This window comes from Prionailurus bengalensis, chromosome B1 (genome assembly GCF_016509475.1).
Source record: "Prionailurus bengalensis isolate Pbe53 chromosome B1, Fcat_Pben_1.1_paternal_pri, whole genome shotgun sequence".
NCBI classification, from domain to species: domain Eukaryota; kingdom Metazoa; phylum Chordata; class Mammalia; order Carnivora; family Felidae; genus Prionailurus; species Prionailurus bengalensis.
In genome coordinates this window covers 84,523,573-84,542,242 of record NC_057344.1, presented here as the reverse complement: position 1 = coordinate 84,542,242, position 18,670 = coordinate 84,523,573, and the positions used below count along the sequence as shown (strand labels likewise).

Here is an 18,670-nt window from a genome sequence, read left to right as displayed (position 1 = left end):
GTTTGATCTGTCATGGCTCAGATATATTCTTATTAACAAACAGTTCCCAGATCTTTCTGTTTTACTATGGCAATAGATTTAATTTTGCTGGATAACAACAACGTCCATTAATATAGCATACTTTATGAATCATCTAAAAGAGTTTTTAGACCAACAAATATCTGAAAGCCTTGTTACAGGTGAGTAGTCCAAAGAGCCAGGAGGCATTTGTTACGGAAACAGTAATCATAGGCAGATGAGGTAAAGACAAAAGGATTATTAGTAAGGTCAAAGTTCAGATTACTGGATACACACCAACTATATAATAGAAATAAATAGAAGCAATAAGTGAGAGTCATATATGTAAGTTTAAATTTTCTAGTAGTCATAGTTTAAAAGTTAAAAAAGCAAGTGAAGTTAATATTTTATTTAACCTCCATATGCCCCAAATTTTAGTAATTTCATTATAAAATCGGCCTTTTTATATTTGTTTGTGTGATAAGAATTCAAAATCTCGTGTGTATTTTACACTTAAAGAACATTTTTAATTGGACTAGTAGCATTTCAAATGATTAACACCCATACAGGTCTAATGGCTGGGCAGTGAAAGTCTAGATTTTTGTGTTATAATCATACTTTGAGAAAAAATGTTTTGTAGAAAAAATAATGTGAAAGACAATCATAAATTATTTTCTCTTACCTACACAAGTCTTCTTTTATGTGAAGAGAAATCAATTCCTTAGGAATATGAAAAGAAAGTATGCTCTCTGACATCTGCTCCCGGATTCGCATCCACTTATTGTCAGATGTAGGAAATCTATATAATTTACACACTGGGTTTTTTAACACTGGGAGGGAAGAAAAAAAATAAAAGGTTAGTAGTTAAATTATAAATACATGCACATTAGATAAAGATCAATTAACATAATTATTAATCATTGTACTACTCTAATTATTTGTTTAATCAAAATTTGTTTTTGTCATAATTCATTAGTGCATTTGAATTTCTAAGAATTTTCTTCTGTTTTCTTCAGTAGCTTCTGAGATATAAAGTTGTTATTAAATTAAAAAATAATACATCAAATTCCAATTCATAAATGTGGCTATTGTGGTTCTCTAATTTACCACCTATTAATTTCTTTCTCTTCCAAAGATTTTCTTAAAGTATATGTATTTATAAATATACGTAAAATATATGTACTTACATATAATACACACGAAAAATATATTTCTGAATTTTTTCTGATCATTGTTAGTCAACTTTGCTCACTTATACAGTAGATGACAACTGACATGTTATTTCTGAGGTTTCAAATGGCCCTACTACTAAAATGGTTTATTTCTTAAATGCCAGAAAGGTTCCTTGGATTAAGCTCTAGTACAATTCAAATATTATGTATACTTTAGTGCCAATGAGTCAATAAAATACTTTCCTAACATTACATGTTGTGAGAAACAAGAAAAGGAGGCTCTGAAAAAACTGTATTTGTGGATGGACCACAAATGGAAGAAATACAAGATTATGCCATCCAGGATTTTAATAGATTTAGGGAGAAAATGGAGGGCCAGAGATTAAGATAATGCTTGATACTTTTTTCATGAGGCCAGTATATCTACCACACTCCCAAGCCATTTATTTCAGGTCAGAAATTGATTGCCACTGCTGTTTAGCAATGAATGCCTTTGTCTCACTTATACACCAAAGTTTAATGGTCAATATATTATCAAGTCAATCATCAGTCAAATATTTATGGTTATTTGGCTCCAGTTTATTAATAAAACTGATTAAAAACAAAATTTGATATTGAAATGGAGCACAGGTTACGTGGGCCAAGACTACTCAATATATAAGGTAAAATTCCTTTCAAAATTTAGGGCTCCCTAAGACTGTATCTCATTCACTACTTGGGTAAATATATAATAGCTTTTTGAACATTAAAATGAGGATCTATTCATCCATTCCTCTGCAATCATCCATTCTCAGAGGCATAGTCTATACATTATCATTGTCAGAATTGATGATATATCAAAAACCTTGATTTCAAAGATCCCATTCTTCAACAACTAGATTCAAATCTTCCAGTATACCTACCTACCCACTACTAAGATTAGCCAAAGTGGTCACTTTTCAAAAACAGCAATAGAAGCCAGAATATAGTAGAATATTTCCAATATGTTGAGAGAAAATATTTAAAATCTAGAGTTGTATGCCCAGTTAAAAAAAAATTAAAATAAAATCTAGAATTATATGCCTGAAGAGATTATATTTTTAACATAAACATTATCTCTAAGTTTTATCAATTAGATTATGTCACAGATCCATATATCAAATTAATTTTATTTATTTTCTTTCTTATTGAAGTATAATTGACATATAACATTATATTAGTTTCAGGTGTACAATGTAATGATTCAATATTTATATACTGTACTGCAGAATAATCACAATAAGTCTAGTTGACATCACCATTATAGCTATAATTTTTTTCTTGTGATGAGAACTTTTAAGGTGTACTCTTTTAATAACTTTAAACTACAGTATTATTAACTCTAGTCACCATATTGTATATTATATCCCTAAGACTTACTTATTTTATAACTGGAAAAGTGTACCTTTTGACTCCTTTCAACCATTTCACCCACAGCCACCCCTACCTCTGGCAACCACCAATCTGTTCTCTGTATCCATTAGCTTGTTTTTTGTTTGTTTGTTTGTTTGTTTGTTTACTAGATTACACATATAAAAGAGGTCATATGATATTTGTCTTTCTCGGTCTGACTTATCTCACTTAGTGTAATTCCCTCAAGGTCCATTCATGATGTCACAAATGACAAGATTTCATTCTTTTTTATGGCTGAGTAATATTCCATTATATATAGATATCTATTGATGGATCAATTAATCAATTGATAGATCAATATCACATTTTCTTTATCTATTCATCTGCTAGTGGACACTTAAATTATTTCCATGTCTTGGCTATTATAAACAATGCTGCTATGAACATGTTGGTGCAGATACCTTCTCAAGTTAATGTTTTAATTTCCTTTGGATATATTCCCAGAAGCAAAATTACTGGATAGTATGGTAATTCTATTTTTAATTTTTTTAGGAACCTCAATACTGTTTTCCACAGCACCTATACCCATTTACAATCCTACTAACAGAGAACAAGGGTTCCCTTTTCTCTACACATTCTTTCCAACACTTGTTATTTCTTTTTTTTTTTTTTTTGATAATAGCCATTCTAATAGGTGTGAGGTAATAGTTCTTTATGATTTTGATTTGCATTTCCCTGATGATCAGTAATATTGAATATCTTTTCATGTACCTGCTAGCCATCTTTATGTCTTCTTTGGGAAAGTGTTTATTCATATTCTCTGCCCATTTTTTAATCAGATTTTTTTTTTGCTATTGAATTTTATGATTTATTTATATATTTTGTAGATTGGGCCTCATCAGATATATTTTCTTTCATCTGAAATATAAGTGAGCCTATAAAAGAAACGATGATATTCCATTTTCTTTTTCTTCTTTTTTCAAGTTTTCATTTAAATTCTAGTTAGTTAAGATATATGGTCAAATTTGTTTCAGGTGTAGAATTTAGTTATTCATCACATATAATTCTCAGTGCTCATCGCAAGTGCCCTCCTTAATATCCATCACCCATTTAGTCCATTCCTACTCACCTCCCTCCATCAGCCTTTGTTAAGAGTCTCTTTTTTTAAATTAATTTTTTTAATGTTTATTTATTTTTTAGAGAAAGAGAGATAAAGCATGAGTGGTAGAGGGGCATAGAGAGAAAGAGGGAGCCACAGAATCCGAAACAGACTCCAGGCTCCGAACTGTCAGCACAGAGTCCGACGCGGGGCTGGAACCCACAAACTGTGAGATCATGACCTGAGCCGAAGTTGGACGCTTAACTGACTGAGCCACCCAGGCGCCCCTGTAGTTAAGAGTCTCTTATAGTTTGCTTCCCTCTCTCTTTTTCTTCCCTTCTCCCTATGTCATTAATTTTTAAAGTGACAATGTTTCAAAGATATAAGAATTTTACTACAACCTCAATTCCATCTCTAGAGTTTGAGAAGAAAAGGAAGTATGTATTTAATTCAATGTAGTATCAGTAAGGTTAAACCATTTATGGGATCTCATGAATTCTAATATAGCTAACATGATCAGAAATATATATGCATTCTTTCATAGTAAGACAAAAACTCAATCTCTGAAATGTCCAAAATTTTGCTTAGTAACCTAAGTAAATATTCAATTACTTAGTTTGTGTATACTCAGTTTATGTGCTTCTTTTAAACCTCTGTTTTGTTTTGTTTTTTTGAGATTATACAGAATTTTTGTATTTCCCAAACTCTGGTTAAGAATCCTTCATTTTTCTTGTCTTTTATAAACAGTAAAGAATAGTTATTTTTTGGAGAATTTGAATTAAGATACAAAACATAAAATGTTTCATTTCCTCAGTTATCCCAAAAGTAGCCTTTCCACTTTTGATTTTATTGTTTTTATTTTAATGCTCTTCAGTGTGTTTAAGTATCAACCTTCACTGAAATGGCTTAAGCAGAAGTCAAGGGCAGTTTGATTAATGAGTTCTAGAACTCTCCTCTGACCATCTGGTACATATCAAACAAGGACTCTGTGGGAATGCTACTGTTTTTAAAGAAAACACTTGGGACAAATTTAAAACAAAAATTCAGGCAACTTGATCAATCTCAATTATATCTCCCAACTAACTTTCATGTTACAGGTTCTGATCTTTTGAAATTCATAGATCTGCAAACATTAGTACTAAATCAGGATCTCAATGTAGCTATAGTGGGGTCCACCTTACAACCCAGTTTCATTCAACAGCATTTCTTATTAAACACCTACTATGTATAAAGCAAGAACATATACTCGGTATCTTAAAATATCATAAAATGGAGTATGACTTAAAAAATGAAAAAAAAATATGGCCTAACATTTTACTGCTATGCAAATGTATTGCACTGGTTACAAGAAAGACCAGATAGGATGTTCTTAACTCAAAATTCTTACTGTGTTGATAATGGAGGGATTTTGTCATCTTCATATACAAGAAAGGCATATTGTATTCATGCACCACATACTGAACAATGGATCATAAATTATGAATGCTTGTGTAACCTTGTTTTAATGTTTCTTCCTTATAGAAGACATTCAATTCCAACAATTCTGCATACTCATTCCAGCTGTGTGAATGACTCCATCACTTTCAGCTCTGGCTTATCATTGATGCCAAGTTTTTCTTTATGTAGGAGATGCATTTCTAAATTTTTTTTTTCAACGTTTATTTATTTTTGGGACAGAGAGAGACAGAGCATGAACGGGGGAGGGGCAGAGAGAGAGGGAGACACAGAATCGGAAACAGGCTCCAGGCTCTGAGCCATCAGCCCAGAGCCTGACGCGGGGCTCGAACTCCCGGACTGCGAGATCGTGACCTGGCTGAAGTCGGACGCTTAACCGACTGCGCCACCCAGGCGCCCCTAGGAGATGCATTTCTGACCATACAATAGGCCTGTCAACTCAGAACACTATCTAACATCTATTATAAATTCTTTAAAGAGACCCCTGTGTGTGTGTATGCTCTTCATTTTTTCACTGCTTTTGCCAAAACAATTGCTAAAAATATCATGTGATTGATTCTGCCAAGAGAAAAGTAGCAGAGATATTTTGGACTACATCATGGTCTTGAGATGACTTAAGAATAAAGTTCCAAGTTGGTACAGATGTTGTTACATTTCTTTGAAGTCCACTCTCTATGGTGAGCACAGGAACAGAAAGTAGATGGCAGATCCCCCCCCACCCCACCCCCACACCAAATTGCAGCACAACTCGAATTTCTATATTGTTTTCTCTCAGACACCATAGCAGCGCTTCTTTAACAAGGTATCTTGCTAAGAAATTGTGAAAGCCAATCTGTCCCAATTCTGAATTATCAAAGTAAAGACGCCAAAGAAATGTTCAACAGAGCCAACACATAGACGACACATTAAAAACAAAACAACATGGCTGTTCAAGAGAACTGGGGCAGAAAGGATAAACCAGAAAGATACCATAGGAATTCGTTTTGTTCCTGTTTCTGTGTTAGGGGTGTCAGTGGATAGACAAGAAACTTTGCAAATTTAGATTTAGGGACAAGGGAGTTATCAAAAAGCCAAACACTTACTTCCTCTGGTTGTCTTTAATATATTTCTCAAGTGGAAGCTCATATGTGATTATCCTCATGAACTTTCTTGCATTCAGGAGGTGGTAGGAGTCATATATTTAAATGGAATCTGACTTTATTGGCTTCAAGCCTTAAAAAAAATCATTATTTTAATGTCCTACATATTCTTGTAGAGAATTCATTCTGTTGCTTTTAACTATGCAGTTGTTTAATAGTTTAATTATTCAGCTGAATGTACATGCATTGCCTGTTCTCCAAATGCTACATTATACTTACTAAAGATAAGTCTGTGTAATCCAATTAGATACTGACATTCCCTCATTTGTAGTTGGAAATATCTTAGATTTATATACATCCAAAATGTAGGTTGGCTCTTTTTAAGACTGGATGAGAACTGAAAAACCTAAATAGAAATCACTAAAACACCATCCTGAACATGGTTATTGAAAAGAGATGGTAAGGAGACCCGACAGGAACACAGAAACACAACAAAGAGAGATCTGTTTACAAATAATAAAGATGAAATAAGTTGTTAAAAAAATGAACTCCTAAGAATGTTTCATTAATTTTCTCTAGATCTGTTATAAAATCTAACTTATGTTATTGTTTGTGTTGTTTTTAAAGGAGAAACAGAAAAAATGGAATAGAAAATAGGATATTTTCTATCTTGAACAAAGTGCTGCTTCTCTAGTCTAGTCAAACCCATAAGCTCTTGGCCCTCCATCTTCAATCTAAGGCCAAGAATAAGAAAAACTATTACAGATGTCAGACTAGGACATAAAGATAATATTTGTGGGCATTTAGTCTCCAGTTGGTGATAAATTGGTAAATTTAGTGTATACAATTTGGGTTTTAGTTTTTAGGTGATCAGAAAATGATTTGCTTCATTCTCTCTAGTTTGCATGATTTTCTCTGTTCATTCTAGTTCAGTCATAAAGTAAAAGATACAACCAGGAGAGGTAGACGGTGGCTCATATTTCATTCTGAGCAACCTGAAATGACCTATAGTCCTCTGAACTCAAGCTGTTTCTCACCAATTTCCTTCTGTTCAAGGCATTCCTTGCACCTCAAAGGAACACCTCTCTTTTCTGGCTATACGCAACCTTCCTATAAACTCAGCTGAGCTAGAACCTCCTCTGGGAAGCCTTCCTTGGCCTCCACCTCATCCTTCCCTACAGGTTTCTCTCCTTTGTACTTCGTATCCCCAGCTCTGTCATGGTATTTACCAGTTGTGCTGCAATTGTCTACTTACTGTTCCAGGTCACCCATTAGAGTGTGAACTTTGTGAAGGCTAGGACAGTGCTGTTTTGTTCTTGTCCTCATTTTATCTCCTGCACCTAGCACAGTGCCCAGTAAAAATAAACATTCCACAGAAATAAGCTTAAACCTTTCAACTCATGTTTCCCGTCACTACTTTCCCCAGGAGAACAGTTAGAGCACCAACAACTGTGTGAAGAGAGAGGGAAAAATGCAAGAGTGAAGAATACAATTGAAAACCTCACTTCAAGGGAGCACGGGCATCAGAATGAAGGATGAAAAAAAAAACATGATTGAGAGAAAGGTATCCTCACATTTGTCCACAAAATGTTGGCTTTTTAACTCTATCATCTTCTTGCCTTCATTTTTCTTCTAGTTTACCTAGGTGGGGAGTGTAGGAGGTAAGGGACTGATACCAGGAAGACAGCTGAAGCATTTAAAGGTGTCTAAGACATGATTTCATTGATTATTAGATCATGAAATTCACTCTTCCATTGAAGCTACTTAACATTCTAAATATATTAGTACACAGTAATGAAAACATATGGTAATTCCCAAAGAGCAAAGTTAATGGACTCTGTCCCATTTGTTAAAACAGCAGAGGGCAAAGAAATCTGGTGAGTATAAAAGATCAAAGGCCAGTATTAGAAGTCAAAATTGCCCCAAATTTTACATATTAAAGAGTTACAAATACAAGGACAAAATCTATTTAAACTAGTGTGGGTAAAATACAACAGAGATATCTTTGTTTATATAAAATGATGTCATCTAAAGTCTGACAAGGTAGTAGATTTCACAGCTCATAAATAAACAGAAAAAAATAAAGGGGGAAACTGGGGATTTGCCTTTTGGTTGGAATTCATCAGGACTCAAAATGAGTATAAAGGGACATATTTTTGACAATCTCTTAAAATAATGTGAGTCATGCATTGCTTTGGATGGGAGTGTTAGTGAGGAGAACATTACCCCAATATTTGGCTCATGTGGTATTGTGAGAGGCAGATAAATTCTATGGTGTCATATGAGGCAGAAAACATTTTTTTAACGTAATCTCTACACTCAACATGGGGCTCAAACTCATGACCCCAAGATTAAGAGTCACATGCTGTATGGACTGGAGGCAGAAAACACTTAAAAATGGGAATTTGGCAGTAATTTTTAAGGAAAGTGATAAATTCTTTGATTTAAAAGCTAAATAATTAAATTTAAACATCTTTCTCATGGAGAGAATAACAATGTCATTTTCTGTTACATGAAGCATAAATTGAGATGATAAGATACACTGGCTATCAGCCATCTGACAAGCATTTATTGAGTTTCTATTGTGTTCTGGCCCTGGAGATACAGAAATAAATAAGCAATGCTCTTTTTTCTTAAATAGCATATAATCTAGCATCTTCTGCAAAGTGGTGGATGGCTTAACCCCAATTTGAGAAAAAGAATAAAAGATACAGTGGCCTATTTTGAGAAAAAGCGTGATTCATCTGTGAAGCAAGAAATGCAAAACACCAATAAATTCTCTGAATAGGAAGGCAACTGCATGGATTTAGGATGGAGAGATGGCTGGTCTCCTCATTTTTGTTTAGATTCCACCTTACACAGTCACGGAAATCACAGCTGTCAGATACCCCCTCTATGAATATGAAGGACAGTATACACGTTAATCTACAGCATGAAAGTGGCCTTTAAAGAATATAAAGGATAATTTCATGACTCAAGAAGTATGGAATTCAACCAAGGAAGATGCTGTATCAGATCTAATGCTTGCTGACAGGGGAAAACTCACTCAAAATGTGAAGAAAATAGGAAACCTTGTGACAGGGCCCATTAGTTCCTCAGATTTGGCATAGTAACAGAAGGGTCTATGGGCTGACGTGCATTATACTTTTACAAGGAGAGCTGGAAGAATTGGGAATATAGAGAGAATTATCTTTCTGACAGAATTTTAAAAAGGTATTATTTTTGGTCAGGCTTATTAAATATAAATGACTTCTGAGAAAGACAACTGTGACAATGACAAAAAATTAGTATGTGACTCCATATGAAACTGATTAAAACAAATGCATTTATGAAATAAATAGCTGAATTATGCTATATTGACTTCACACATGTGAGAGCCAGAAAAGGAAGTCAAAGACTGTCCTGGTTAATGTGATCATTTGAAAAGCACTGATGTGGGGCGCCTGGGTGGCTCAGTCGGTTAAGCGGCCGACTTCGGCTCAGGTCATGATCTCACGGTCTGTGAGTTCGAGCTCCGCGTCAGGCTCTGTGCTGACAGCTCAGAGCCTGGAGCCTGTTTCAGATTCTGTGTCTCCCTCTCTCTGACCCTCCCCTGTTCATGCTCTGGCTCTCCCTGTCTCAAAAATAAATAAAACGTTAAAAAAAAAAAAAAAAAGAAAAAAGAAAAGCACTGATGTGTGAAGAGGCTGACCCATGTATCTGGGTCTCGGTGCTGGTGGGCAAATCTAGGCTTTGATACCAGTCCTTCCGACAGCCTGTCCAGTGCTCTTATATTAATACCACAAGAGCTATTTGGTATTGTTCGGCTGCAGAGAAGTCCCTCAGTTGATGTGACTTAGCAGGACACGTGACAGACCCAACTGCACTTCTCTGTTCCCCACCCTACCCCCGCCAACAACAAGCAGTTTTAAGCTTTCTTACTACCATTTTGCTTCAATGAATAAGCAAATAACCAAATGAATAAGCAAATAACTGTTTTAACAAATTTATGTTATGACCTACAGAATTAGAGAGTCAAACTAAATAAGAACTTCACATTTCTAATACTTACTGTGTCTTCTAGTGTGTCTTGTTTCAGAGAATGTAAATGCAGCTGCTGAAAGGACTGTTTTCCCATAAAGCTAAGGTACTTACAGAACTTTCTTAAGGAATTGTAAATTCTGCCCCCACCCCCTCCTTTCTCTCCTTCTGCCCTCCATTCCCCAGACTCCCAACATACACATTCACCTTGCAAGGCAAGCAAGGCATGAAAAAGGTGAGAACTCAGGGGTAAGAGCTTTTTTTCTTGTTAGTCTTACAATAGATGAGTGAATTTCCTGAATTATAAATTAAACCTCTAGAGATATAAATAGAATAGTGAAGAGCTGCTATGAGATATGACATTCTCTTCCATTCACTCAATAAGTACTTCATAACTCACTTGAGGCTGGCAAGTTCCACATAATACATTAATACAAAGACTTGAAAAAAATGTCAGTAGCTCTCTTTGCCTACAGATTAAAAAAAAATACCACATGGGAATATAATAGATTAATTCCAAAGTTGCTGAGTTTACATAGAAAAATAAATAGAACAATAGACAAAGGTACACACAAGCCAAAGTCATACATATTCTATACCTGTATGATGAACTTTTGTATTTTAAGCAGAAACATTTCACATAGAGAACCTAGTTGCATTTAAATACTTTTTAAAAACCTAGCTTTTGTAACATTTGATTCCCATTTAGTTTTATCTTTCCCTAATGTAAGAAGGCTCAAAGAAAATATTTGTGGTAAATATCCTAGGTTCTGAGTGTTCCTCTGGATCGCATGGACTAAGGATATTGAGAAATATCATTAGAGGAGCACCTGGGTGGCTCAGTCGGTTAAGCGTCCAACTCTTGACTTTGGCTCAGGTCATGATCTCATGGTCTGTGAGTTTAAGCCCTGCATCAGGCTCTGTGCTGACAGCATGGAGCCTGCTTGGGATTCTCGCTCTCCCTTTCTCTCTGCCCCTCCTCTGCTCAACCTCTTTCTCTCTCTCTCAAAATAAATAAACATTAAAAAAAAGAAAAGAAATATCATCAGAACTAAGTGGAGTATCACCACCCAAACTGTCACCTCCATAAAAGGAGAAAGGCAGTAATCAATCATCTTTCACTCCACTAAGTATATTTAAATTATGGAAAGCAGCTGCCTCCATTAGTTCCATGTCAGTTGCCTTTGTCGTATAACAATTGATGCATTAGGAATAGTATCCTAGTAATCTGGAATAGTTAGTATGCCTCTAAGACTCATGCCTTACAGATTTTATGGCACAGGTATATGGAGGTACAGGTTTATTTTTCACTGTGTTCCTTCTGTCTCTTCTTCCTTAGGTAATATATTTTCTTACTTAGAAAGCCATTTTTCTCTTTCTCCTTGAAATGCATATTAAGCCAATCAGTATTTTAAAATGGCATTTCTTTCTCTGTGCATAAAAAACTACAAGGTTCACATGAGTGAATTACTAAAAAGTTATAATTATCATGTAGGTGATTGTGGTGATAACCTGATTCATCCAAACTGTATTTAACATGTACTTAATATGTACTTAATATGTCCCACACTCAATTTTATTTATCAAAATTTACATTTACTTAATATGTCCCACACTCAATTTTATTTCTCAAAATTGACATTTGCTAAATTAAATAGATTATGTGGTTACATTAAAATAAAGGATTAAAAGTTTGGTCAATTTTCAGGTGGAAAATAAATGTGAGGAGGACGCTTTGAGGATATATTAGATACTTTAAGCAGCCTGAAAACTTATGAGGTACTTTTAACATACATGGCTGATCTAGCTGTCTGGGTAGACTCTTCACTGCTCATTGCACATCCCTCTCAATATTACATCCTAAATGAAATGAACAACAATATCGTTTGCTCATAGGCTAAGAAGTTGCTCCTCTTCTTTGGTATAATCAATCCCTCATTGCATGCAAGTATAATTACTGATTTTTTGTTATTGTTCCATTTTATTTTGAGTTCTCTGTAAGTATAAACAGAGTCAAAAGGGTTGCCTTCCCTTTCTCCATTCCCTATTAGTAGAGGCTTCTGCCAACGAAAGGTTGCTAATAGTTTAGCAGTTATATATTAGTAAGCTTTGAAATTCGGTATCATTCACTAAGCTGATTATTATGCTATCTAAGTCATTGGTTAAATGTACAACATGAGAGGGCTAGAAAAATATTAAGGCTTATTCTACTGTTACACCAACTTGTCAACTAATGGCTTTTTGCTAATAGCATGGCCTACTAATTAAGAGCAAAGGCCTTGGGATCAAAACTGGATTTAAATTCTGGACCTGTCATCTGCCAGGTAGGTGACCTTGACCGATTTCCTCATCTGTAAAATGAGGATTATGACAGTGCCATTTTCATAGCACAGGTCAGAAGGCAAGACATATGAGGCATTTAGCCTGCTGCTTGTCACTATAATAGTCATTGTTTACTATTATTAATGGTAACATAATTTACATTAACATAAAAATGTTAGTTCCATAATTTACTATATATATTATCACAATTTTAACTGGTCCTATAAGTCTCAGTTTTATTCACAAGGTTATCATTTAACACATGGTTTAGTGTCTTATTGAAATTCAAATATATTACTGTAAGTAATACATTAAATACATATATACCCCAGGAATGTACAAATGTGTATATGAATTTTTCCTACTTAACCCATATATGTACTGTTTTAACAACTTTGTTTTGAACTCTATAATTAGAAAGTCAAACTAAATAAGAGCTTCATATTTCTAATGCTTATTGTCTTCTAATGTGTCTTGTTTCAGATAATACCAAATCCAAAGCTAAAAGGAATTTGCTTTGCCATACAGCCACAGTGTTTTTATATCTTTCTTATGGAATTGTCAAGTCTATCCTTCCTCCACAGATGATGGTTACTTATCATGATTACCAATTCATTTACTAAGTGTTCACAAATGATTCTGTGAGAATGCTGCCCACGTTCAGTATTGAGTTCACGGGAAATTAAAATTTACGTTTATATGAAACTAATATCAGTTTCCAAAACTGAGGTACATACCTGCATTCAAAAAAGGTAAGTTATCTTTTCCGTTCACACTTTCTGGGGCTGTACATTCACACACCAGTGCACACTAGGAAAGAATAAAAGAAAAAAACACATATTTGAAAATAACGAAATCAAGAAATGAAATGCTTCCATTTTGTTTGCAAAACATGAGGCTATGCACATGGTTTCAAAAACTTTTGAACAAGACACTTTTGTAAAACTATTTTCAGCTTTATCTTTACTATGAGGCCTGTTTAACTTGTGCCTATTTACATGTATATTTAGATTATGATTGAATCACATAATTATAGGCTACATCTTGGTTCTATTGGAAACTACTTAGGAAAGAAAGTAAAAAGTGGAAAAGGATCGTCCCCAACATGCCAGAAATCTGCTTTGAGTACAGCAAATCACATTTGACAACCAGAATGGTTTCATATTTCTGTCACCTGGGATAGTTTTGGATCAATAAAAAGCAAATTATTTTCTAGATTTGAAAGGACAGCTTTAAATAAGGACAGCTTTAAATAAAAGATAAAATATGATGAAGCATCAAGTGACATAAGGCGAAAGGAGATTTTCATCTCTGGCAAAACAATGTAAACACTTGTTCATAAAGTATGAGGAAAAATCATAAATAAATTGATCTCTGATTTATATGTTGCTGATTTATAAACAAGTAATTTGTAAATAAGCTGATCCAGAGATCATGGGTCTATTAATCTATGATTAGTAGGTTAAGCTCCTGAGCTTTTACAGAACCAACACTGCTCTGGACAGAGAAGAAACACAGAAGAGCAGGTTGCCGTGAGTGAAGCATGCATGGGCAACGATATCCCAGACAATGTAGCATTAAGTGAGGGGACCCCCCTTCAGCTTTCTATGAAACTGGAATTAACAGAGGAAGCAACTCTTCTGGCCCCATGATGTTGATAAGAGACCTATCATCACACAGACTGACACCAGCATCACTGGCATCTGTTTCTTCAAATGAGTTCCCTTCTATTGCTAGCCAAAAAAAAAAAGGGGGGGTGGTAGTTTGAGGAAAGAGGAAAGTGAATTTTTAGAGCAAATATATCACACAGAAACAAATAAATGCAAACAAAAACAAAGGAAAACTCAGAAACCAGAAACTTCTTTGGTGAGTTCTGAGGGAAGCAGGCTTTGCTCAAGAGACTCCAAGGGCTCAAGAGAACCTAGGAGGGTATATCAAGATTGCTTGGGCTATTTCCTGTCTGTTTCCCTCCACCATTCCTTCTCCAGGAACTGGTCCTCTTGGAGAATCATGGCCACTGAGGTCACTGCTAATGATGGAACGTATATGTCTGTCAAACATTTCTAGAAGAAAGACAAATAACTTAAAAGATTTATTTAAATGTTATGTCTATATTTGTATAATCCACTACTTATTCCCCCATCATAACATTCATCACATACTCAGGAAATGTCTTGATGGGGAAAAATGTGATCTCATAATTTCTTTGGTGCTTCTATTGAGGGCTAGTTCACTGAAAGAATGAATAACTGCAAACAGCTCTTAAAATTTGATGTTCTCTAAATCATTTTCCTGACCAAACCAGAACTCAAAGGTGATCCTTTCTTTTAATCCATAGTTATTTAGGAAATGCACTTCCCAAATCACTAGAGCAATGTGCAATGATGCTTGAACATACTTAAAATTCTTTATTTCTCTTACTTCCAATATTTCTTCTACTCTTTGCAGCCTATATAGGGCTGTTAAAATAATCTTTCATAAACATTATATTCATCATACCAGTGCTCTGCTTGAAAATGTATAATGGTTATTTACTATCCAATCAAATCCAATATCTCATACTCGTATTCAAATTCTTTCATGATTTGTCCATGATATCCTTCCACATAATAACTAGGTAAATAGCTATTAGCCATCCCCCTTTCCAAAAAAGGATTATCATCTACAATATAATTTATAGGAATGGTTTGGATTAAACTCTTTTAGTAAAGAAGTCCATAATTCATAGGGATCAGGCTATTATCTTGAGAAGCTGCTTCTCTACATGGAGAGAGCTGTGCCTCTTCATAATCAAAACCAACTTTCTGTTTCCTAACAGAAGGCCTATATTATTTTACCAAATGGATACAGACATATAACTTTCATACATCTGCATCTTCCATCTACACTGGAAGGCAGGTACTTAGGATAATTTTAACCTCATAACATTCTTATTTTGCAACTTTTATTGTATTGTAAAGCTTTACTATTCAGAATGCTCTCAAAATTTAAATCCTGGGAACATAACAGGAAATATCCAACAAGTATTTACTAAATTGATAAATATTTTTATATTTGGACTCAGTAATTATTTTCTTCAATTGTTTCCTGAGTGTACTATCTGTGCCATTATTTAAGTTGTGAGTTTTTGAAGCCAAGAACCACATTTCTTATTTCCCCAGGCCATTTTATTTAGTATTTTACAGCTGACCCTAGAATCATTTTTCCACTGTGCTAGGTATTACAGAGAATGCAAAGATTAAAATGATGTGGACTCTGTGCTTAAGGAGGCTCCAGCTATGTATACTGTTTATTGCTATCATTATGATGGATATTGGCAGTGTTATGCACTTACACGGTAGGTGCTCTCAATGTAATGACTTCATATTTGTGATTCTGAGCAGGAATAACAAACACCACATGTCTTTTGTACCACTATAGCACCATAAGTCTAGTGATTTTGATGAGTGCTTTTAAAAATGTCATCTACTGGTAAGTATAGCCAAGAAGAAGAAACATAAGATATATACAATTCTTGGAGCTTAATGATTTTGAATATCAACTAACAAACCAATTTGCCATGCATTGGGCTAGAAAGTTAACCAAACTGTAAGGACAATGATCATGAAAGATGCAAAGACCAGACTTTTGGCTAAGCACTTTCACATTTGTTAGTTTGTTTATTCCTTAAATCATGGTTGTCTAAGTTTGGTCTGGAATCTCCTGGAGTGCCTGATAACTTTGTCTTTGCATCCTCTGCAGCATCTAGCACAGGGGGAAGACAAAGTCATTTTCATTATAACACTAAAAACACTATTTGTCTACCTCTCTCTTTCTCTTATAAGCATATTGTGGAATTTTCTAGAGGCCCTATTACATAATCATGTAACAGCTAATGGTATGTGGGCTTGTGTACTCTTCTGTTTTAAACATTTCTTGTTTGAATTTCTAATATGATAAATGTAGATATAAGTCAGCAAAATCTCTAATACAGTAACTATCAACAGATAAAATCCACATAAATTCAAATTTTAAGAGTGTGTAATACCATTCAGATACTATAATTACTTGCAAACAATAATTCTGGCTTGGATGTCTCACAAGAATTCTAGACTCAAACCTCCAACTGCCTTCATATATTTACACTTGGATGTCTAAGAGGAATTTCAAAGTTAACATCTCAAAATCTCTGGTGCTCCTGCACCTGCTCCTCTCACTTTTCCTTATCACTAAAAATGGTAATTCTGTTCTTTTGACTTTCCTTTGTACCTACAGTCTGGCCACATTTCACTTTCTCTATCAATACCACCCTGATTCAACCCACTTCATTTGTACCTTGCATCTTTGCAACCAACAGGCTCCATTCTTCTGCCCTTCCTTCTTTTCAGGCCATACTCAACACAAATAATCATAACATTTTGTACATATATTCAAAAATCCTCAACTGTATTTGTATCTAGTTCAGAGTCTAATGGCCTATAAGGGAGCATACAGTCTGTCTCCCCTGCCTGTGGACCTCATCCTCAACTCCTATCACTCTCCTCTTCAACCCCCAATTCCAGTCACACTGGCCTCCTCACTGGTCTTTTAATATCACAGGCACACTGCCACCTCAGGGCTTTTGCTCTTGCTGTTCACTCTAACTAGAATTCTTGTTCCTCTCAGATATCCACATCTTGTTCCCTCATTTCCTGCATGTTTCAGATATCATATTAACAGTGAGTTTATCCATGATCATCCAAAATAAAATGGCCACAGCCAACATTCCCTAGTCCTTGTACCCTTATTTTTTTATAGCGTATAGTACCATCTGATCAACACTATATGACTTGTTTATTTTGTGATTGTTCACTTCCCTGGAAGGCAGCATCTGTGTCTATTTGTCTCATTGCTGAATATCCAGAACCTAGTAGAATGCCTAGGACATAGAAGGCAGTATTTTTTGATAAATGAATGATGACTATTATATGTCTGCAAATATCTTATAAGGTAAGTTAAGTCAGTTATATTATTCTCAATTGTATATTTGGAAAAAATAAAGGGATGGAGCCTTTTGAGATGGTCCTTAGCTATCCAAGGAGTCTACATTTTCCCTGACCGTGGCTAATGAATATCTTGTTAAAACACCACTTCAAAATATGGGGGGGAAATAGCCTGAGGAGAGCAGCAAGTCACCAAAATATGAGTCAGACGAAGCTCATAGTAAAAAGAAGATGTATTATTACTCCACTTGTATCATCTCTGTCACTGTCATAAGTAAGGCTTTTCTCTCCTTTCGTAGAAATCACCACTACTTCGATCATTTGTAGTATGCCACATTCAAATATAATACAGATGTTACACAAAAGGGGGAGACAAGGCAGGAGGTGATCTCAGCCCCAGCAAAGCCCCACTGGAGGATGCCTGTTAACAATCCTGTCCTGACAAGAAGCCAAGGCCCCTGGGAGGGTGGGCAGGGCAAAGAGGAGGGCTATGGAAGTCTCACTTGATTCTATTGGCTGTTACTTACATGGGGTTTTCTCATCTATTACCTGATTTGATGCTTTTGGTTCCTCATTCTCCTTTCCCTAGTAGCATATTTTTTCCTTGACTATTTAATTCAAAGGTTGTTCTTGAAAAGTTTCTTCCTCTTTCCTTCATAATTCTATACTCTTTACTGCATTCTCACTCCAGTCTTTATTTATGGACTGATCAGTTTGTACACAGCATTCTATATAGACAAATATTATCACTTCTAGGGAGACAATTTTGGATTTTATTTCTTCAAGGTAAAAATGACTTCATTTACTTATTCACTCACTTTCCCTGTGCCAGGCTCTGTTCTAGGTACTAGGGTAAAGGAAAGAACACAATAGACAAAAGTCTTTCTCTCATGAAGTTTAATTCTAATGAGGGAAATAGACAATAGATGAGACAAATAAAATATATATGACACTGGACGGTGGTAAGTACAAGGGACAAAAAATAATGCAGACAAAGGAGATAGAAAGTTTCAGGTAGGCATGGAAATTTTGGATATAGGGCAGAGAAGGCAGAATGAGAAGGTGACATTTTGAAAAAAAAAAAAAAGAAACAGAAGGAAATGAGGGAATGAAGTATATAGTTACCTGGGGAAAAAAAACTACGAAGGTAGACTGAAAACCAAGGTGAAGGACCTGAGCTGGAAAGGTCCTTCA

General features: G+C 35.0%; 1 protein-coding gene across 1 annotated transcript in view; it reads right to left on the bottom strand.

Annotated features, from left to right (window-relative positions):
* Positions 1-18,670, bottom strand: part of INPP4B (inositol polyphosphate-4-phosphatase type II B) — a 399,964-nt gene that overhangs the window by 193,646 nt on the left and 187,648 nt on the right. Inside the window, 2 exon segments of the mRNA XM_043568210.1 lie at positions 680-827; positions 13,253-13,325. Of these exon segments, the coding sequence (XP_043424145.1) occupies positions 680-827; positions 13,253-13,325 (221 nt within the window).